The sequence below is a fragment of the Aspergillus ochraceoroseus genome, assembly GCF_002846915.1.
Source record: "Aspergillus ochraceoroseus IBT 24754 chromosome Unknown P175scaffold_1, whole genome shotgun sequence".
NCBI lineage: Eukaryota > Fungi > Ascomycota > Eurotiomycetes > Eurotiales > Aspergillaceae > Aspergillus > Aspergillus ochraceoroseus.
In genome coordinates this window covers 1,731,187-1,753,317 of record NW_024468476.1, presented here as the reverse complement: position 1 = coordinate 1,753,317, position 22,131 = coordinate 1,731,187, and the positions used below count along the sequence as shown (strand labels likewise).

Genomic DNA, 22,131 nt, shown 5'->3' with positions numbered 1-22,131 from the left:
CCTTAAGTACCTTCCGAGAGGACGAGATGAGGGGAGGCGAAGCCAACTTAGTCAGAGGCAGAGTCAGCCTGGAGAGTCAGGGAGGGAGGGCGGGCTACCACCACATTCCGTTATGTTCTGGCCATTTACTGGCTGATGATCCCTTCTTGCTCCAGCTTCTTAGTATTAACACTCACATCGATAGCGGTCTCTCTCCGTCCGCGCCCGCCAACTAACGCCACCGGCCAGGATGGACTTATCTTCTCTACATATTTTTGAGTCTCGATTTCTTAAAAAAAAAAAAAAAAAAAAAAATCCATTTTCAGGGTTGATTATGACAAACTACATGAGCACTGTTCCCTGACAAAGGAGGGAAATTTTTATCTTCCATCGAACCACTTGAACACTATGACGTGTGAGTCTCGGTCCTTATCACCAGAGTGGACACTTTTCCCAAATATAAACCAAGCCTAACTAATATCAACTAGTGGTTGCTAAAATCAACACTAAACTTAAAGTGACTAAACGGCCCTGCAGGGTCAGGTGATCGTCGCATCCGGTGGTGATTTTGCGCTTCCCCCGCTTTCCGCCATTATTCCCGCATAGAACATCATTCAATGGGAACTGGATGGGTATGTATGTCAAAGTGGACCCGACCTAGGTACACCGTACTCGTAGGCACCCTTGGCCTCCATGAAGGTACCTAGGTACACGTGGATTATTGATTCGTTTCTTTCCAAAACGGAAAGTACCCTAGAACCTGCAATTTGAACCAGGAAGCCATACCCTAATGCAAGCACGACCAGGAATGAATCAGGTGTTTTATCTCCACGGCTGGTGAGCGGGCTAGCTTTTGCAAACTCCAACTGAAAAGTACCTAGGTATCAAATTGGTAAAATCTGGATATCATCATTGAGTGCTGGCAGATCATAATTTAGACTAGAGACAAAAACTCGTCGAGAGAGGACGCTTGCTTCTCATTGGAACTGAATTCCCCGGCTCTGCCTCGAGACTTCGACTTTTCGAGAGCCACCAACATCCGAATACTTAAACAAAAGGTCAAAGAAAAACAAGTCACCAACACACTCACAACACGCTCACAACACGCACGCGCGCGCGCTAAATTAAGTACACAAATGCAAACATACAGCATCATGAAGCGAGAACTAGCCTCCAGCACGACTCGACAACGCGGTTGCCGCCATGATTTGCTGTCAAACATTTCGTGACCATACAATATCGTGACATTCGTGATCCTCATCATCGCTGACGTAAGTACTGTGCGAGAAGGTATACCACTGAAAGACAGAGGGAAAAAAGAAAAAGAAAAAGAGAGAGACAGAGAACAGTGAGATAAACAAACAGATGCTTCAGGCTAGAACTTGCAAAGATAAGAAATACCGTTTCCCAGAAAAGAAAAAGAAAGAAATCAAGGGGGAAAAAAAAATCAAAGAAAAAGAAACCAGAAGGCTGAATAGTGACCGAGACAATAAAAATGCGAGCGGACAGAGTAGACATTGCTAAAAGCTTTACTACGAGTTGTCGTAATCATAAATACTGGCATATCTCGTTCATTCTGTCGTATATCGATTGGGTGCGGGCTGCAACCTATGTACTTCGATTCAATCGTTTTAATTCGCTCGAATCACAAGTCTTGAGATGAACTTGTTTGATAAACAGTCAAAGTCATCCCTATTGAACTTGGAGGCTGAGCGGCCACGGAGGTAGCTTTCTGTTGGGCATTAGCTTCGAGGGGCCAGGATAACAATTGACAAGTTTAGGTTCTTACCGAATTGCGTGACGTGCTGACGGACTTCCGTCATGGCATTGCAAACGTCAGGATTCGAGTTGAGTAGGTGATGATGCTTTTGCGTTTCCCAATCGGTGAAAGGAGGTAGCTTTTGTGAGATGGCCTGAAACAGGCCAACAATGACACCAACAGGTGTAGTTTCCATGTCCTTGCAGAACTTATCCACAGCGGCGGCATCCTTGTTTGATATTAGCAATCCTGTATATTTGAGCCAGTATGAGTGGTTCCATAGACTCACCGGTGTGCGGTAGTGACAATCAAACTGCATTTCTTCCCACACGCCAAGAAGAATAGACGCTAGGATAAAGATTGTGGGCCAGTTCTTCAATTTCTCCCCGCTGTAGACACTGGAGTACAGGCTGGACAACTCTTCCAGAACATCTTTCTGTAGTTCACGCCACATGTTCGCCATGGCACACTTGATTTGGAAATTGATCATCACAGGAGCCATGATCTTGCCCGTGAACTTTGAGGTTGGGTCTTCGATCTTGCCAAGGAAACCATCCTCCTCACCAAGACCTTCCACCATCGTAACGTGTAGGGTCAGATTGTAGGCAATGATGAGCTTCAGAGCTTTGCGGATGACTGGCAACTTTGTGCGGAAGTAATATCGGAATGCTGTCTTGAGCATTTGCGTCAGGAAGGGTGTGCCTTCGAAGTAATCATCGACAAACTTCTCAAAGGTACCGTTGCCATCAATATGGCGGTCCAGATAATCAGAGAGCATAGCATGCGAAATACCTTCCATACCGGCAGACAACTTTGCTGTTTCAACCTCATACTGGGTTGGTTCTCGGTTCATCGACTCAACCCAGTCAATGCTGAAGCACTGCTCATCTCTTACATACACCTCGCGAGCGTTGATAGGAAGAACTTGACCATAGCCATGGGTAATAAAGAGTGTTCTTTCGTGCTCCGAGAACCCCTTAATATTCCCAACCGAAAATCCCAGGGTGATATGTCGCTCGTAGTCTGCCTTCCAATCTTTCATGAAATACCCGATCTCCTTGATGTCGATACGAGTGCAAGGGACCTGCCACAGCCTTGCATGAGAAGGCTGACAGCCAGCACAAGGTTCGCCCTTGTCACACTAGTTGTACGTATGAATTAGTGTTATGGAGGGGTTAATTCTCATGATAACACACAAACTTACGGTCTTCTTCAAGAACTTGCAGCGCAGACAAGCCCTCAGCTTTCGGATCTCGCTCGCTTGCTTTCGCTGATCGGGCTTGAGAGGACCCTTCCGCTTTCCGACCTTCTTCTCGGTTGTTTCAGGTTTTCCGCTCTGAGACTGCTTGCGGACCTTGGTTTCAGCGGTCTTGGCAGCTATGGGGCTTCTGCGTGATGGTTTCCTACTGGGAGGCGAGGCGGACGATGCTTGGGAGCCGGAAGACCGCGCGGGCGAAGTGGACTTCTTTGCGGGTACCTGGATGGGTCGGACAATCGCAACAGGGCTGACTGCTGTGGGTGATTGTGACCCATGCGATGTGTGATCATAGGAGACGCGTCGGGTCAAAGAGGTGTTGAAAGAGGGTTCAAAATTGTTTTCGGAGCCTGGGGAGTTGACTGGATTGGAAATATCAACAAAGCTACCATAAGATGTCGAGTAAGATGATTCGGACAGACTGCGATCGTGCAGAGTCTGTGTCGGGTTAATGAAAACCTGATCTGGGAAAGAAAACTCATGCGAACGACGGGGCTCGATCGTGCTCCAGCCGTTGTCACTGCTGGAGCTGGTAAGGGATCGGACCTCCAAATAGGTGTCCGTTGGCGAGCTGCTATCGATCATATTCTGCGGCGCACCATAAGTCATGTCGGGAAGCCCGTTTGGCGGGAAGCCGATGAGGTCCGTCGGTAGATCTTGGTAGGGAAATGAGACCATCTCCACGGGTGCGGCGATAGGTAAATAAGGACCATCGATCAGGCTCGTGCCCAACGGGCCATGCGGTCCTGACATCAGATCCACGGGCGAGGAGTGGATTGTCATACCGTAGCTTGCGGCCGTGAACTGGGGAGCAGTGGCTTCTTCATGAGAGTACTGAAGGTGGGGTTGCAAATGCTGAAACTGCCAGTCGACGATGAGATTGGGGTCCTGAGCTACTGACTGTTCAAAGGCGTGACCGCTGGTTTGCAAAGGTGAGATATCTCGTCCGGTGTCAGTTCGCTGGGAGGCCTGGTGGTCCACCGCCACTGGCCATGACTGAGACTGAATATAGGTTCTCGAGTCATAATCCAGGCCGATGAAGCCATCATTGGATAAATCGACATTTGACATTGTGAAGACCGACAATCTACCAGCGATGTAGGGTGAAAAGAGTTTGAAATAAAAGGAAAAAAAAAAGAAAAAGAAAAAGAAAAAAAAAAAGAAAAGGTGACCAGAGAGATCTGGGTTTTTTGGGGGGGGGGGAAGTAGTACAAAAAACAAAAAGGGATCAAGATTAAAACTGGGCAACGAAGCCTAAGGACAAAGGGCTTCGGAGGAGCAGAAAGCCCAGAATCCGGGGGTGCAAAAGAGGACGAGAAAGGATGAGACGATGAAGGGCAGGGAGCGGTGGGGAGCAAAGCAGCGGTGAAGCGGGAGTTGCGTCGGCCGGAGATACGCTAGGGGATCCTAGGAAGGAGTTATCGCTATCGAAGTGGGGGGCTGGAGGTCATTCGGCGACACTAGGATTGCATTCTTAATGCCACTCACCGAATCTCTGGAACTTAGTTATAACTTATATATATCTTCCCCTCATGATTCTGTATTTCGGCACGACGGAGGATTCCTACTAGTTAGTACGGAGTAGTTAGTAGTATGTACTAACTACTAGTACGACTACTACGTTGGTAAGTATCGTGGCGCTGTAGGAATACAGTTACCCTTTTGAGTCTAGTCAAAGATCCCGACATATAAATTACTATATAATATATATTACAGACCTCATCTCGTCCCGGACTCCGACTAGTGACGCCCATGATTATCATTCTTGATCTCTAGTGGACACTGGACAGTCCTCCTAGATACATAAGTAGTGCCTAATCAAGTAATTTGAAGATGAACAAGATAAATTAGGCTCCGTAGCCCGTACACATGTGTACAGGAGTGTGCGTACCGTAGTAATGGGGACGGCGCTTCCGAACCGCTGACGGGATCTGTGATGCTACTACTTCCCAAGGACGCCCCATTCTTTGTTTGTTATGAGAAGGCGAGTCATTGATTTCATAACCCAGTCCCATCGACAGTAACGGACGATTTGCTTTCGATCATAGAGGTATACAGCGGGGACTCTGATACTAAAGTGTTCTATGGCTGCTGGGCGGATTGTCCGTTGAGGAGACCACGGAAAGAGGGGAGATCAGTGGGAATCCATCAAGATCCAGGTCTCTATTGAGCCCGAAATCTCGCTAGTCATGATTGGGAAACGCCGATCGGATCCAGGCCGTGGCAATACGAGGGAACCTGGGAAAGTTGACTCGGAAACACCCCGCTGACAGCCTTCCAATTGCCTTTCCAAAGGGCGCACAAGGTTGTCAGCACGGCCCTTGTACAGCAGCCGTGACAGGACAGCCTCCTCGGAGTATATCCCGTGGTGCGGTAATCTATCATTCTTCGTGGCTATTGCGATTACGTCTTTTTACCGTCGCGACTTGACTCACTGCAGTGAAGGCAAGCGAATTCCCCCGAGCTCGGTTTCGCAGAGGCTGCTATATGGAGAAAGAGCCATGTATGTCCCGACATACACCTATACATAACTGTTCGCCTGGCGCTTATTTGGTCAGTTGCTTCCAATAATAACTCTCTTCCCAACCAGTGGTCAATCACTTCTGCACACATGTAGCATTGTAGGATCGGTTGCCAACGAAGTGGCTGACGGTGCAGTAGTTTCACCCTTCGTTCGTACGCTACTGTGAAGCATCATTTCCCGCTTCAAGATTATCCTAATCTATGGCCTATTAGCGTGATGGGGGAGAAGGTGTTCAATCCGGGATGAGAGGAAGAGGAGAGTAGATAAATGAGTTGTTCTCGTTCCCGGCATATTACGGGCAAGTAACCTCTATCAGATGGAACCGATATATGCAACCCATGATGCACTGGAATATCCAGAGAAGAATGCTAGGTCCTTCCCTATCTACCCTTCAAGTTCACCACCTATTTACTCCGGAGCAGGTCCACGCTACTAGGTACCCTATACCAGCTGCTTACCCTATTTGGCAATCCTTTTCTGCTCAGTTGCCTCCACACATTTGAATTTTTGTAGGAGCAAGGGCGGGCTGGCTCCGAGTGCCAGCAATCTGGACAGAGAGTAAATTGAGTGACAGATCATATATTGTTTCTCAACAAACCTGCAAGATCAAAAGGCTATCAGGGTGCATTTTCATGGGCCACCTCTGAAAGTGAAGGCAAAAAAAAAATTGGCAATAAGTCGAGGGTCACACAACTTACAAAACTCAAGCCGTAAGGAAACATTTCTACATATGAGGTCAAGGCCCGCAGACTCCACTCTGGCGAAGCTCAACGAATCGACTTTGCTGACCCTGAACCATATCGACATCACTTGATTGTGACTCGCAGAACAGCCACGCGTGCGATGGGCCGCAAGCCATAGCACATCCCGGCCGGCTCGTTTCGACCTTCTCCTTCGTGCTTAAACAACGTCGTCGGAGAAGCTCATTGTTGGAATAGCAGCTTTGGGAGAGATGCTATCGATCCAGCGGGTTGGCCGCCGCCCAAGCAACAGGAAACGATGCGCGCACTATCGTTGATGGGTATACCATAAATAGAGTACAGGCTTCATAACTTTAAATTTTGACTGAATTGATGCACGCCATCACGATCACGGCTATCATCATTTTAGATGATTGCCAATCGAACTGGTTTATGGGATAATCCCTGAGCTCAAGGTTTGTTTGTCCCACAACCAGAGATGTGCGACTCAGGTCATTCTCGAGGTTACTATGAATATTGGTACGAAACAGTACACCTTTGATAAGTTCTCGTATTTTATGGAGCTGTACGGAGTATTGAATCCAGAATTGAAAACTCAACTGGCAATAATACTGCTGTAAATAAAACACCTGCAAGTTGATCTCTTACCAGATCCGTTTTGGCAGGAGACCTTCTTTTTTTTTTAAAAAAAAAGAAAGAAAGAAGAAAACAGAAAAAGAAAAGAGAAAAGAAAAAGAAAAGAAACGCCAGCGTCACGGGACCTGTCTCAATTCAGTGGTGGATCATCAAAACGGTAAAGATAGATGTGGTCAGGAATGATACTTGTACGAGGCATAATATTCTGATCTCAGAGATGCTCCTTTTGTTCTCTAGTGATTAGCGAGATAAGAAAAGAATACCACCAAGGAAAATTTAGCGGAGATGTCTTCAATTAACTGGAGCGGTTATGGATGATGCTAAAAATTGAGGTCGTCGAGTTGGGGTTCCATCTCGTCTTGCGCATTTGGCCGCTTCGCCACCCCTGTTCTGCGTGGAGGGGTCAAGTCATGGTTGGCGAAGCGGGAAAAGAACAATGCTCTCGCCATGAGCATCCACATCATTGACAGGAGGGGGAACAATCTGAAAAAGACAATAAGAGCAACAACAATACGAATTAATGATGACCCAAATCGCTATCCCATGTTGACAAAAAGCCATCTAGAGCAACCTATATAGACGCGTTTTTCTTCTCGGAGTTCATGCCTCTCATTATCGCTGCTACGGGGAAACAGCGTCGGAAAGTTCGTTTCCCGTCAGCCAGTCACGCAGCCCAGCCAGGAAAAGGCGAGGACAAGATTGGAAGATTCAGGGATCGTCTACCAGCGAGTAGCCGTACTTTGCCAGCGTCCACTTACCAAGACTCCCGCAATCAGCACGCCAGGATGGATGATCCCTTAGTACATCCCGGCATTCCCACCCTTTTCACAGAGCCGCCTCGAATCCATGACGCACTCATTACAGAGACCACAGAGGTCCAGGATGAGACCGTCAATAAGTGCCTGCCATTTTTAAAAGGAATTCATGCGAACCAACAGGACCCACTTAATCGGCATGGTGTGCCTCCCCTTAAGCGTGATGAGCATATTAGCTATCTATACGACTCCCTGGAGGACTACCCTGCAAGCTTCGTCGGCCTCGATGCTAGTCGTCCATGGATGGTATATTGGGCTTTAGCGGGCCTATGCTTACTTGGCGAAGATGTCAGTAAATATCGCGAACGGTAAGTTATTGCTGGGTTTACTTTCCTCTAGTCACATGTTCTGGCCTTTGCTTGCAGGGTGTGCGGCGGGCTCAAAATTTTAGCTTTCGAGACTTCATATCCTTCTAACCCTGTGGTATTTAGTGCCATATCCTCATTTCAGCCCATGCAGAACCCTACAGGTGGGTTTGGAGGAGGTCATGGCCAGATTTCTCACTGCGCATCAAGCTATGCCGCGGTACTGTCTCTCGCCATGGTAGGAGGTGAGGAGGCATTCAGACTCATTGATCGCAGAGAAATGTGAGTTGTACCGCTTCTATTGACAGACAAAGCTTTCCTAACACTGCAAAAGGTGGAGGTGGCTCGGACGACTGAAGCAGCCAGATGGAGGCTTCACACTCTGCGAGGGCGGGGAAGAAGACGTGCGGTATTATTTCCCTTTCTATCTTCTTGTGCGCCAACCTCATTTTACTAAATGCATGACCAGGGGTGCCTACTGTGCGATGGTGATCATATCACTTCTAGGCTTGCCACTTTCTTTGCCTCCTGAGGCCAAAGCCCGGCAGTCCGGACTAGAAACTTTCACGAGTGGTCTTTCGGAATACCTATCTCGATGTAAGCCTAATCCAGTTGGAGGATACTGGATGTGACTGATTAAAGGTCCTAGGCCAAACATTCGAAGGTGGAATCTCCGGGAGCCCAGGTTCAGAGGCACATGGCGCCTACGCCTTCTGCGCGTTGGCGTGCCTCTGCATCCTTGGCCAACCAGAAGTCACAGTCCCTAGGTAAGAGATGCATCTTCTTTTAAAATTTCCGTGTTTACTGAGGCAAATAGGAGCATGGATATTTCATTACTGCTATCGTGGCTTTCTTCTCGACAGTACGCGCCGGAGGGAGGGTTCTCCGGACGAACTAATAAGCTGGTAGATGGGTGTTACAGCCATTGGGTTGGCAGCTGTTGGCCATTGATCCAATCTGCACTCAATGGAACCCAGCCCGCTGCAGCCGCAAGGCCACCTCCTGCAGACAACCTCTACAGCAGAGAAGGATTAACGAGATATATCCTTGCTTGTTGCCAGTCTAAAAATGGAGGGCTCCGTGACAAGCCCGGAAAGTATGTTCAAGAAATAAACCTGGTTGTCTTTATCGTCTCGCTTATTCAAAGGTACTGACGTCAACCCAAAGACATCCAGATTCGTATCACACTTGCTACACCCTCACCGGACTCAGCTCCGTCCAATATCGCCACTACCATACTGACTCGAGTTCTATTTCTCAAGGAGAGTTCTCGTCGGCATTTTCCTGGAAATACCTACCTGTCTTCGAGTCAGATGGTCAGGGATCCGATATTAATGTATTTGGCGAAAACGACCGTCTGATGGCATTCCATCCTCTTTTTGTGATTCCCCACAAAGCTGCTGAGAGGATGCGCCTCTGGTACGAAAGTGAGCCACTGAATATTTGAGGTGCCGAGAGCAATGGGGGTGTCTGGGTATGGTGAAGATAAGTTTGAAGGGGCTGAGAAAACAGCCCCAATGCCGCACAACAAACCCACAGTGAAATGACTCTATATCAAGAGTTCTTAGTTTTTTTTTTTTTTTTTTTTTTTCTTTTCTTTTCTTTTCTTTTCTTTTCTCATATCATAGTACCTACAAATATAAAGCTATGGAACCCTCTCTAGATAACTCATGTCGCACACGGGTTATTTGAGTAAATCCTCAGCGGCCACGCGATTGACTGGCGCGCCGGGATCGCAAGCAAGGGGTTTTCTACTGAAGATAGTTCGTAGCGCTTTATCTGCAATTGTATTTGAAGCTACAATTTCACGACGAATAGTTTGTCACCAGATTATCTTAGCTATTGTCGGGAAATCTTAGAATTTCAGTTTTATAAGGACAACTGTTTTGTTGCAATGGAATCACCTGCGTGACTTCGCTCAGTCGGCCAACATCTATCACACCAACCAGGGGTCTCATGTGTTCCCTTTTCTTTCCCTCTCATTCCTTAGCCCAAGGTCAGCCTCCTTTTCACATGCTGCGAACAGCAACACCTATGAGTCTATCCATTATTCTAAATTCCGGAAAGGCGATTCAGCACGTTCGTCCTGAATTCTCGAGCTTGGTTATTTCTTGTCTAAGCGCCCCGAGGACAAGGGTGATGGACGCGAAACAAGGCAGAAAGACACAATTGAAAAGGAGGGTCAATCGGAGTGAAGACGCTCCACGTCGTCGTTGCAACGCCGCCAGATTATTAACAGAGAGAGGGAAAGAAAGAAAAAAAAAAGGCAGACATACACCATGCACAGACCCGAGCACTGCAATCTACTGCAGCCCATTCCTCCTGGGGTTAAAAAAAGGGATGGTGATCGAGGCAAATCTTCAGAGACAGGGGCCTTTTCGATGGCGCTGTAAATTCAACCTCCCGGAGATATCAGTGAGCAACAAGAAGAACAAGAAGGATTGTACTAATTACGCGCAAGGTCCATGTCCTCTTTCCTCCTTTCCACCTCGTGGAGGAAGTGGCATGGGGTTCCCCGCCGCGCGAAGCAAGCGAAACTGCCAACTCATCATTGCATTCGATACCTGCCTGTCAACATGAACACCGAAAGATGGCTGGGCCAATCTCGTCTTGATCCACCGGCTGCCAGTCCAGAACTCCCTCCAGCTTTCTACATCGGTAGGTTATCGTGCCACTCAGGAATATGGCGGATATGATCATCACTATTATTATGATCATAATGAGTACTCTCCTATGCATTTTTGCCGCTGTTTCTTGTTTGGGCCCCCGCGGGCGTCAAATCCTGAGACTACTATCCTTACGAGGACGATTCCTGCCATTCTAATATCATAGCAACTTACTACTAGCTAGAATTCTGACGAAGCGGTCAACTCTCAAGGAGAGAAAATGAAGACGCGTGTGGGCGACTAGCCGACTCATCGAGGACCATGATCGTCTCTTAGCATTAAACTATGCAGAAGATTACTACCAAGTCCCATCGCAAATTAATTAACGAAATTACATTATTACTCTCGAGTCTTGACTCCTTCTGGCTTTTGCCCCCATAACCTCAATCCTTCCATTGTCATGGGTTCCATCTGGGGGATTTTAACCCCCAGTGCTTTTCTGCGCGACATGAACCAACCCCTCGTTGTGAATCATCATTGTCTGCATTAGCGGTCTCTTAAGGGCGGCAGTCATTTTATCTCATTTATTTCGGGGTTCTTTTTTCCGCTTGGAGCATTTTCGTGCTTGCCGATTCCTGACAGGGCAGGGACGTATTCGTCTCTTGCAGTCCACCTCGCGAGGACTATTGAATAATGTTTCGATCAGAGAAAAACAAAACGATAACTGATCCAGAACACTTATTACGGCATGGTCTGCACCCAAGGAACTGGCATTCATTCTGCAGGATTTCTGGGAGGCCGAGATGGCTGATTTGCTCGGGAAATCCTGAGCACCATGTCAATCTTCACTGCCTGGATCAGCGGCGAATTACACCGTGGCATATGGGTCAGTACATCCTGATCTTTCATGCTGGATCACTGGCCAAAAGCCATGCCAGCACATCAGGGTTTCAACTCCAAACAGACAGAAAATGAGACGAACGAAGCTAGAGAACTTTAGGACCGCACTGGGCCATCGAATTCACCTCTTACCTTTCGCCATCCACCCAGTTGGTGGAGAATACCTAATGAGCCGGTTGGAGGCCGTTGTTTTTTTATTTTTATTTTTCATATGTTTTTTTTTTTACTTTTTCACCCTTGATACTTTTCGTTCCTTCTCATACTACCCATGACTCTTGCCTACGGGCTTTATGAACCCCACCTGTGTTATTTGAGCCGATTATACCTGGCAAACATGATAGCCATCACTTCTCTTTTCTTTTTCTCCTGTCTTCCGCGATTGAATGGCATGTTGTTGTCTCTCCTCGGCCGCTAGCCTTAACTCCCTTGGGGATATCCGTCTCTTTGCTTGAAATTATCTATTCCAAGCCGCTTTCATTGATGTCCCGTGTCTCGGCCTTGTGGCTATTACAAGAATACCCAAAGTCCCATTAAGCATCATATGAGAACGTGGTCATTGGGCACCAACAAACAACCATCAACATAGGGCTCGTTCCAATGCTTCTGGTGTGATTGCCGGGATCCTCTGCAGTATCAAAGGGTTTGAGGCAGCGAATACTGACCCAATATCATCTTACGGCACGGATTCTATTGGACATCCGCTTGTTTTCAAGATGTACTATGTTCTCTACCTTGCGAGTATGTAGTGACTTTTTTTCCTTTCTAATTTATGATAATAACCAGCCTCAACTTGCATTTTTACTTTGATACCCGATTGGACTTCTCCGGCGTTATTCGCGCCTCATAAATGGGTTGTTGATGATTTCCCTAAGATCATTCCGTGAAGAGCCTTGCACATGCCCCATTTGGAATTAATCCAAGGGGTTCCCGTTTTATCTATGCATTGTATGGTTGATTGAGTTTTCGGAGAATTGTTATCATTGGCGCGTTGGACTGGCCCATTTTAAAGTGCCCTCAAAAAGAGAACATTCCACGTTCAGTATCCAATAACCATGTGTACAGGTCTCTGCCGACGTCGTCGCTGGCCAGAGCCGCTCTACGAATCCCACGCAAGCACTACCGGGTACACCTGCATCGTCCGCGTCAACAACCGCGAGTACCAGACGGATGTTGTTTGCGATTCCGAGACGCTTGCCCAGGAGAATGCAGCCATGCGTGCCTACCTTATTTGCCGTAACTTTTCCGTGAATGACGGCAAGTGCCCGGTAGGCCACGACAATGGCGGAGTCGTCCAGGGGATACCGGTGGCTATTGGCACCGGAAGAAGGGTCCGCTATGGAGACGAAATCGATATGTCGACGAGTGAGGGGAGCAGAAGCGGCGGTAGTAGCCCTGAAAGCTATGAGGGAGGACGAATGGGCCTTGACCGACGATCAATTGGGCCATCTCGGGCCCTTGCCTTCAGCAGTCGCAATTTGTAGCTTAAATCGACCACCTCCTTGTCAAAACTTCTAGCCAATCACGAACAAGAAGAGACAGGGGGAAAAGGGAAAAAAGGGAAAAAAAAAAAAAAAAAAAAAAGAAAGAAAGAAAGAAAGAAAACGCCAGGCTCAAGGAAAGAAATAAGAACAAAAAAATGGAGATGGTTTTGAGATAGGAGGAGGAGGAGGAGGAGGAGGAGGCAATTGAAAACACATACACACCCCCTTTCTTTTTTATGATGTGATGACTTATGACATGACCCGAATATCCAATAGATCAAATGCCGTCTTTTCTTTCCGTGATTGTTTATCGAGTTCTCTTTCCTTCACCGTCATTAGTCTCCTATTGAGAGGAGAGGATGGCAGTTCTGGTCTGCTGGCAGGTCTACAGAATTACAGACTGTATACATGCTTTGTTGTTGTTGCTCTGTGGTGGCCAGCGGGTTATTTGTCTTACTTTTTTCGTGGAACATTTTCAAGCCAAATATAGCGTTGATTTTATTCATTCGTCTCATTTGTTTGAGATTGTACGGAGCTGGACCGTTGTACAACCGTTACTGTCACTTGAACTGGGGGTTTTCAACATTCCCATTCAATACAATGTGATTTTTTAAGCTGATGTGGTACGCTCACCATATAGTTACAAAGAAGTTTTTCTCCAGAAGCTACCAATCGATAGTATCTACTATACCTGCCAGGTACTGTCACAGGGTTCATATGTAAAAACCTACCTATTTCAGGCGATAACTCGAGCTCCCCATTGATATTACCCAACCGGGAAGACATGACATGAGGGTGTCCAAGGCTGCCAAGTTGCTGAGTCATCATGCCATAGTTAACGTAATTCCTAGGTCATCCAGCCACCACAAGTCATCCAGCCACCCACCAAATTCTACCAATTGTTGAAAAACTTAAAGCTATCCCTAACTACCAAAACACGTGTATTTCTATTAATTCTAATTATTTAGATATGTAGGATATCTAATTCTAGTATGACCTTAAATATTACAATTAGAGCATGTTGGTGGAGTGTGTTTTAAACCTTCTAAAGATAATATTCTAACCAATACTAGGTCAATATTTTTACTAGTAGACCTATTATTTTACCTATTTTATAATAAAATTAGATCTCTTACTTCCTGTACTAAAATACCTTTATTAGGGGTTATCTAGTATTTAGATTAACTCCTTTTTTACTTCTCTTTTATATTTTCTAACCAGAGTTTGCGAATTTTAGCTTCCATGTCACGGCGACCACGTGACATGCAACCACATGCTGAACCACATGCCAAACCACATACCCAGTAACCAAGGGTAATCAGGAGAATAGTAATATTTGAGTTGCCTATACCATGCCAGTAACTTAACTAGGCAATATAAATAGTAATATAATAACCCCTAAAGTACTAAGAGATAAGTATTTTATTTTATTACTTTTAATATCTTTCTACTATCCTTATACTTTATATAGCTTTGCTTCCTTTACTAATACTACCTATACTTAAGTACCTTACTAGTAAGATGCTTATAATTTAAAGTACTTCTTTACTAAGTAAAGTAATATAGTAAGTATAAGAAGAACTACCTACTCCTTTTCTTAAGGAATAATAGATTTAAACTCTATAGAATTTATAATTATAGTTTTAGAAACTATTATTAAGGAAGGTTTAATAGTACTAGTAACTCTCTAGTACTAACCTATTAAGTTAATAGAAGATAATAAGCTATAGTACATGGCCTAATATATAGTATAAGCTATATAGATAGGTAGGGAGAAGGTGCCTAAACCTAAGTTTTTTAAGGTATAAAATCTAAAAGAACTTAGTATTTTCCTAAAAGATTTCTAAGACTACTTTAGATTATAAGGGAAACTTTATAAAAGTAATATAATTAAGATTTATTATATTATAGATTATCTAAAAAATAATATAAAATAAGTATAATATTCTAAATATAGAGTAAATTCTAAAAAACTTACTTATTTAAAATTTATTAAGTTCTTGTAAAACTTTCTAGAATTAGAGAGAGATTATAAATAGATAGTAGCTTACTAGCTTTTATATATAAAATAAGAACTATAATAGAGTATATAAATCTTAATAACCTAGATAAAGAAATTTATCCTAATAATTAAAGTTAATTTTAAAGGATTCCTCTACTAGCTAGTTATTTAAATAGCCTGGTCTAAATTATATAAGGAAATCTAGTAAGATATAATAATATTATAAAATCTAGCTAAAGTTATTAAACTAAGGGTAAGGTATAAGAAACTTTAGAAATAAGAGAAGTAGGAAAAGTTAAATAAAATATAACTAAACTAATCCTTAGGATCTTATATATTAAAGGATAACTTAAGGAAAAAAAAAAAAGATAATAGTAAAGTAATAAATCCCTAATTAAATAAATTCTAGTAAAAAGAGTTAAAGAAGGAGTAGTAGAACTACTAAAATTAAAGAAAGAAAGGCTAATATTACTAGTATAATTAAACTAGTTATATTATAAGAAAATATCTCTAATATAAAGAAGGTATTAAGAAGGCAGGAGAATTAGAAAACTAAGATTAATAATAATTAAATACTCTAGAATCTCTAATACTCTAATAAGATAAAGAGATACTAGTAGGATCCCTTCTAGCTACTATAGCTATCCTAGTAGGCAAGAAATAAGTTATAATAAGGGTACTTATAAATATTAGAATAAATAAAGACTTTATTTCTTACTATTTCTTAGCTAAAGAAGGAATAAATCTTAATAAGATAAAAATAGAGTAACTTATATATTTTATTAATAATTTAATAATACTATATTATATAAGATTCTAGATAAAAAGTTAAATTATAGATAATCTTAATAAAATTAGAAAATTTAATATAGAATATTATATAGTAAATTTAAAAGAAAAAAAATATTAACTAATTCTAGAATATAACTAGTTAAGTCTAATTAATCTTAATATCTCTTTAGTAGCAAATACCTAGTACTACTAAGAGAAAAAGTTAAAGATTAAAATTAAATTATCTAAATAATTTAAGAATATAATAAAATAAGGACTTACTATACTAGTCTTAAACTAATTATATAATAATAGTAGTATAATAGGGACTCTCCCTAAATATTATAAAGAATAAAAATTAATATTTTTAAAAAAAGAGATAGAGATACTCCCCTTTAAAAAAGCTAGTTATAATATATTATTAGTTATTAGTATAGTATTATTAATAGGCTGGCTATATAATATATTAAGGATAAAGTTAGTAATTTTAAGGAAGTATATTAATTAAATATTAGAAAAAGAATAGATCTAGCTTTTAATAAGTATAGTAAGCATGCTAGTACTTTTTATATAAAAAACTAATAGGTTATTATAGCTCTATATAAATTATAAGGGCCTGAATATAATTATTATTAAGAATTAATATCTCCTCCTATAAATTAATAAACTAATAAATTAACTAATTAAAGCTAAATAATTTACTAAACTAGATTTATAAGATACTTATTACTAGATTTATATTTATTAAGATAATAAGTAAAAAATAGTATTTTATATAAGATATAGATACTATAAATATTTAATTATATTTTTTAAATTATATAATACCCTAGCTACTTTTTAAATATATATTAATAAAGTAATAAAAAGAATTTTAAATAAATTTTATATAATATATTTAGATAATATTTTAATTTACTTATAAATAAAGAAAAAATATAAATATTATATTAATAAAATATTATTATATTTCTAGAAGTATAATCTCTATATAAAATTTTTAAAGTATAACTTTTATTAGAAGAAAGTATATTTCCTTAATTTTATTATAGGAATTAAAGGAATCTAAATAAACCTTAAATAAGTATATATTATAGATAACTAGCTAGAATTATACTTATTCTATAATATTTAAGTATTTCTAGGATTTATAGGATATTTTTAAAAATTTATTTACTAATACTTTAAGATTACTACCCTATTAAGTAATATACTAAAAAAGATAATAAAGGAGAAAAAGAATAGCCCCTTTAAGATAATAAAAAATAGTTAAAGTACCTTTAAAGTACTAAAGCAGGCATTCTTTAGATCTCTAGTACTATAGTATTTTAATCTAAAATAAGAGATACTCCTAGTAATTAATATATTAGATTTTATAATTATAGAAATCCTAATATAATATAATAGTACCTAGTCTATAAAGATATAGTATACTACTTAATAATTTATAATCTTTTACTTAAAGAAGCTAATTAAAGTAAAAAAGAAATATAAAACTTATAATTAAGAATTACTAGCTATAATAAAATATTTTAAAATATAATACTACTACCTTAAAAGTAATCTATATATAATATATATATAAATAAATTATATAAATCTAAAATATTTTTATATTATTAAGACTTTAAATTAATATTAAACTAAATAGGCTAAATTTCTAGTAATATATAATTTCTAGATTAAATATTAGTCTAGTAGCCTTAATTTAATTAATATATTTTTAAGGTAAAAGAATTATAAACTTATTTAATAAAATATAATTAAGGGACTCTTATCTATACTTTAAGTAAAGCTAGAAGATTTATAGAATAATTAAAATAAAAGTAAGATAGTAGCTCCTTAAAAGACTCTAATTATATAGTTAAGAAATCTAGAACTTTTAACTTAAAGAATACTAGTATAAAAGGTAGCTAGTAATAAGCAAGCCTATAAAATACTATTAATTATTTTATAAAACTTATTTTAGGAGATATAATATAAAAATACTTATATAAGTTATATTTAGAGTAATACTAGTAAGAAATATCTAGTATACTAAAAGTATACTTAAATAGTAGAGAAATTACCTAAATAAAAAATAATAAAATAACTTAAGAATAATACTAAATAAAGGTAAATTTATAAAAATAGATAGTATATTAATAATAATAAGCTAGTATAATATAATAAGATTATTTATATTTCTTTTAATTAAATAATATATTAAAAATTACTAAGAATATATTATAATAACCTATATATAGATTACTTTAGTTAAGAAAAGATATTAGATCTTATTAAATAAAAGTTTTACTAGAATACCCTGTAATATAATATTAAGAAGTATATAAAGAGTTATCTAATCTATTAAAAGATAAAGATATTTAGATAACTTTTACTAGGCTAGCTTATAAAGTTTCTGGTACTAGAATATCTTTAGTAAGATCTAACTCTAAACTTTATTATAGGCTTACTATTATTAATATAAAAGGGGTACATATATAATATTATTCTAGTAATTATAGATTAATATACTAAAGGAATTAAATACCTCCTAATAATAAAGAATATTAATATTAAGAAGCTAGCTAATATATTTATAAAAAAGATAATACTTAAAATAGGAGTACTAAAAAGCCTAATAAGTAACTATAGCTTACTCTTTACTAGTAAATATTAGATCTAGCTATATTAAGGACTATAAGTTAAAGAATAACTAAGTATTATATTCTACCTATAAATAGATAGCTAAATAGAATATTAGAACTAGATATTAGAGACCTATCTAAAGACCTATATTAATTATTAATAAATTAATTAGATAAACTAGCTAGATATAGTAGAATTTATATATAATAATATAAAAAATATATTATTAGAAATATTCTCTTATAAAGTATAATATAGTTACTAGCTAGTACTATTTAAATTTACTAATATTAGGGACTCTAGTATAGTTATAATAGTAGGAGAATAACTTAACTAACTATAAGTAAAATACTATTAGCTAGAAAAAAGCTTATATCATGCCACTAAATAATAAGTAAGGAGCTATAATAAGAGGTATTATCTAATTAAATACTATATAGGCTAATAAATATTATTATTTATAAAGAATATCTATATATAGAGGCCTAGTAAGAAACTAGATATTAAATATAAAGGGCTATTTAAAATAATTAAGATAATAAGCTAATAAATATATTATCTATAATTACTTAAATTATATAGGAAAATCTACCCAGTCTTCTATATATTATTCTTTAAGAAATAAAATATAAGAGATAGTAACTTACTAGTATTATTCTAACTAGTTATTATTAATAATAAGAAAAAATAAGAGATAGAATAAATTATTATATAATAAAAGCTATATAGTAAAGACTAATACCTAATTAAATAAAAAGGATAGTTAATATATAAGAATATTTAATAATTAATAAAAGACTTAAAAAATATATAAAATATTCTAAATAAGTTCTATTATATAAATAAGATATAAATAAGGTACTAGTAAAATACTATAAAATAATAAAATATAAAAATAATAAGTTAATAAGGATTAAAAAATTAAAAAAATTATAAAAATATATTAATAATATTATTCTTTCTTTTTTTTTTACTAAATTTTAAGATTTAATAAAGGTATACTATAAGTATTAAAGAATTTTAAAGAAAATAACTTAATTTTATTATATAAAAATAAAAATAATAAGTATTTATACTATAATATTAATAAATTTCTAATTATTATAATTATCTTAAACCTCCTTATTACTATTCTTTAACTTTATTATATTACTCCTAATATACTATATATTAAGTAGGTAAAATAAATTATAATTAATAAATTAAAGTAATCTCTCTAACTAGTCCTTAGTCTTAAAATAATAAATAAAAACTTAAGTAATATAAGTCTAGCAAGTATAAGTTACTATACCTACTACCTTACTAAATATTACTTAAATCTTACTAAAACTAGTATATATAGGTAGGATTATAGAAAAATATTTTTTATATAAGTAGGTATAATAAATATATTATTATTCTAAATTTAAATATATATAGAAATAAATTTTTATAGGACTATTATTTATATACTACTAAGACTTTATATAATATAAGTAATATAGTATTTATATAATAGTAAATAAACTAGTAAGAGTAATTAAAATAGCTAGAGTAACTAGAGCTATAGTAGTAATAAGAGTAATTAGAGCTAGTATAATAATAAAAGCTAGTATAATAATAGGAGCTAGTATAATAGTAGGAGCTAGTATAATAATAATAGCTAGAGTAACTAAAGTTATTATAATAAAAGAAGTAAAGAGAGAGATAGTAAGAATTACTATAATACTAGAAATAATTATAAAGAATAAGGGGGATATAGTCCTATTAAATAATAAAATAATAATAATAGAAATTATAAGAAATATACTAGTAGTAATAAAGATTATAGGTACTATAATTAATATAAATATAAAAAGGTTTATTATAAAAGCCTATAAATAATTAATATAATAAATTTATATTACTAAAATAAAGATATTTATAAAAAAAGAAATAATAGTAGCTAAATAAATTCTTTTTTATAAAGATATAGCTAGTATAATACTAAATAAAGAATATTTTAAGAGAGCTATAAAATCTATAATATAATTAGTTATTACTATAATACTTAAGTAATAATAACCTATTTAGTATAATATATTAATTTATTAGAAGAAACTTTTTAAAATATAAATTAAATTAAAAAAAGTATATATAAAAGAGTATTCCCCTATAATATTTATATTATAATAATATCTTTATCTATTACTAGTATACTTAGTAAACTACTTACTTCTATCTATTATTTTATTTAAAGTAAAATATAATATTATTTATATTTTATTTAATAAAGTATAATTAATAGAGATAATATTATATATATTATTATTATCTCTAGTATTAAATAAAAAAGTAGATTATATTATACTAACTAAGGCTAGCTCCTCCTTAGTAAAGTACTAAGCTAGATTAGATATAATATATATAATATATAGATATACTATTAAGAAAAAAGAAGATAATTATTATAATAACTATATAATATATAATTATATATTAAACTATATATTAAACTATATATCTAGTAATTAAGGGTAATTAAAAAAATAATAATATTTAAATTACTTATACTATACTAGTAACTTAATTAGGTAATATAAATAATAATATAATAATTCCTAAAATACTAAAAAATAAGTACTTTATTTTATTATTTCTAATACCTTCCTACTATCCTTATACTCTATGTAGCTTTGCTTCCTTTACTAACACTACCCATATCTAAGTGCCTCACCAGTGAGACGCTTACACTTATTCCTGTATTTAAGCCATATTGTCCTTGATCCTGTTATAGCTCTTCGAGCTACGTCCTGTCTATTACCTGATACCTACTGTTCTGCTGTTCTGTCTGGTTAGCTCCTAGTCAATGAATATCTGAATCCAACTCTGTCCCCTGACAAAAATACTATATTAAAAAATAATTTAAAGAAAATCTTTTACTATTAGATTAGAGGATTAAAGTTAGTACTAATAGCTAGATTATAGATAAAATAGATCTTTAATAGCTTTAAAAAGTCTTTATTCTATTCTTTATAGGCTATATAGTTAGAAAATATTAATTACTAGTTTTAGATAGCTATAGAAGTTATCTAATACCTGCTTTTAATAAGATATATAATAATAATAATATTATTACTATCTATATACTACCCTATTTATCCTATCTTCTATAATTATTGGATATTAGTTGCTTTAGACTATTAAAACATGCATATGGGGGCTTAATAGAGGTAAAGACTTAACTAGGATCTAATTATATTAATAAACTAGACTTCCTAAAAGTCTATCTAGAGGCCTACTAGAAGGTCTTTATACCTTAAAATATTTAAAATAGCTTTGCTGCAGCTAGAATACTACTATAGGATTCCTACTAGGTCCTTATTAAATTAAATATTCTATCTATACTTACCTCTCCTGAAAGTCATGAAGAATCTACTAGCTTTTCTATTATTATAACCCCTTATATTATTTACTAGTTATATAAAAAGGCATCTTTTATTAAGAAGACTCTTTAAATTTAATCTAAAAGTCCTTCTTTGCCTTCTAAGATAGTATCTAGAGTGGTATTTAACTAGTTAGTTAAAGGATGTGAAGTTGCTATCTATAATATAACTTTAATGGAATGTAAGCGTCTCACTGGCGAGGCGCTTGGGTATGGGTAGTGTTGGTAAAGGAAGCAAAGCTATATAGAGTATAAGGATAGTAGGAAGGTATTAGAAGTAATAAAATAAAGTACTTATTTCTTAGTACTTTAGAGATTATTATATTATTATTTATATTATCTAGTTAAGTTACTAGTATAATA

At 37.0% G+C, this 22,131-nt stretch overlaps 3 protein-coding genes across 3 annotated transcripts; 2 read left to right on the top strand and 1 right to left on the bottom strand.

Annotated features, from left to right (window-relative positions):
• Positions 1 to 1,610: 1,610 nt before the first annotated feature.
• Positions 1,611 to 4,064, bottom strand: P175DRAFT_0505944 (Zn(II)2Cys6 transcription factor domain-containing protein; the record flags this gene model as incomplete). The annotated part of the gene is made up of 4 exons (XM_040898149.1): positions 1,611 to 1,711; positions 1,769 to 1,967; positions 2,028 to 2,879; positions 2,943 to 4,064. 4 exons carry the CDS (start codon positions 4,062 to 4,064, stop codon positions 1,611 to 1,613), a joined length of 2,274 nt encoding a protein of 757 aa, XP_040755658.1.
• A 3,392-nt stretch (positions 4,065 to 7,456) lies between these two features.
• On the top strand, positions 7,457 to 9,421 carry P175DRAFT_0505943 (CAAX farnesyltransferase subunit beta RAM1; the record flags this gene model as incomplete). Its single annotated transcript, XM_040898148.1, has 7 exons — positions 7,457 to 7,977; positions 8,101 to 8,256; positions 8,309 to 8,383; positions 8,444 to 8,571; positions 8,624 to 8,741; positions 8,792 to 9,070; positions 9,142 to 9,421. 7 exons carry the CDS (start codon positions 7,457 to 7,459, stop codon positions 9,419 to 9,421), a joined length of 1,557 nt encoding a protein of 518 aa, XP_040755657.1.
• Positions 9,422 to 11,693: 2,272 nt separating this feature from the next.
• Positions 11,694 to 13,020, top strand: P175DRAFT_0497373 (uncharacterized protein). Its single transcript, XM_040896264.1, has 2 exons — positions 11,694 to 12,218; positions 12,543 to 13,020. The coding sequence occupies exons 1-2, from the start codon at positions 12,194 to 12,196 to the stop codon at positions 12,959 to 12,961; spliced, it is 444 nt and encodes a 147-aa protein (XP_040755656.1). The 5' UTR covers positions 11,694 to 12,193; the 3' UTR covers positions 12,962 to 13,020.
• Positions 13,021 to 22,131: the final 9,111 nt, after the last annotated feature.

What these genes read in the sequence shown, in the direction of transcription:
- P175DRAFT_0497373 (XM_040896264.1), top strand. Translation starts at nt 12,194, where the DNA reads ATGTACTATGTTCTCTACCTTGCGA. An exon ending in CTATGTTCTCTACCTTGCGA is followed by an intron (nt 12,219 to 12,542) that starts GTATGTAGTGAC and finishes CCATGTGTACAG; the next exon opens with GTCTCTGCCGACGTCGTCGC.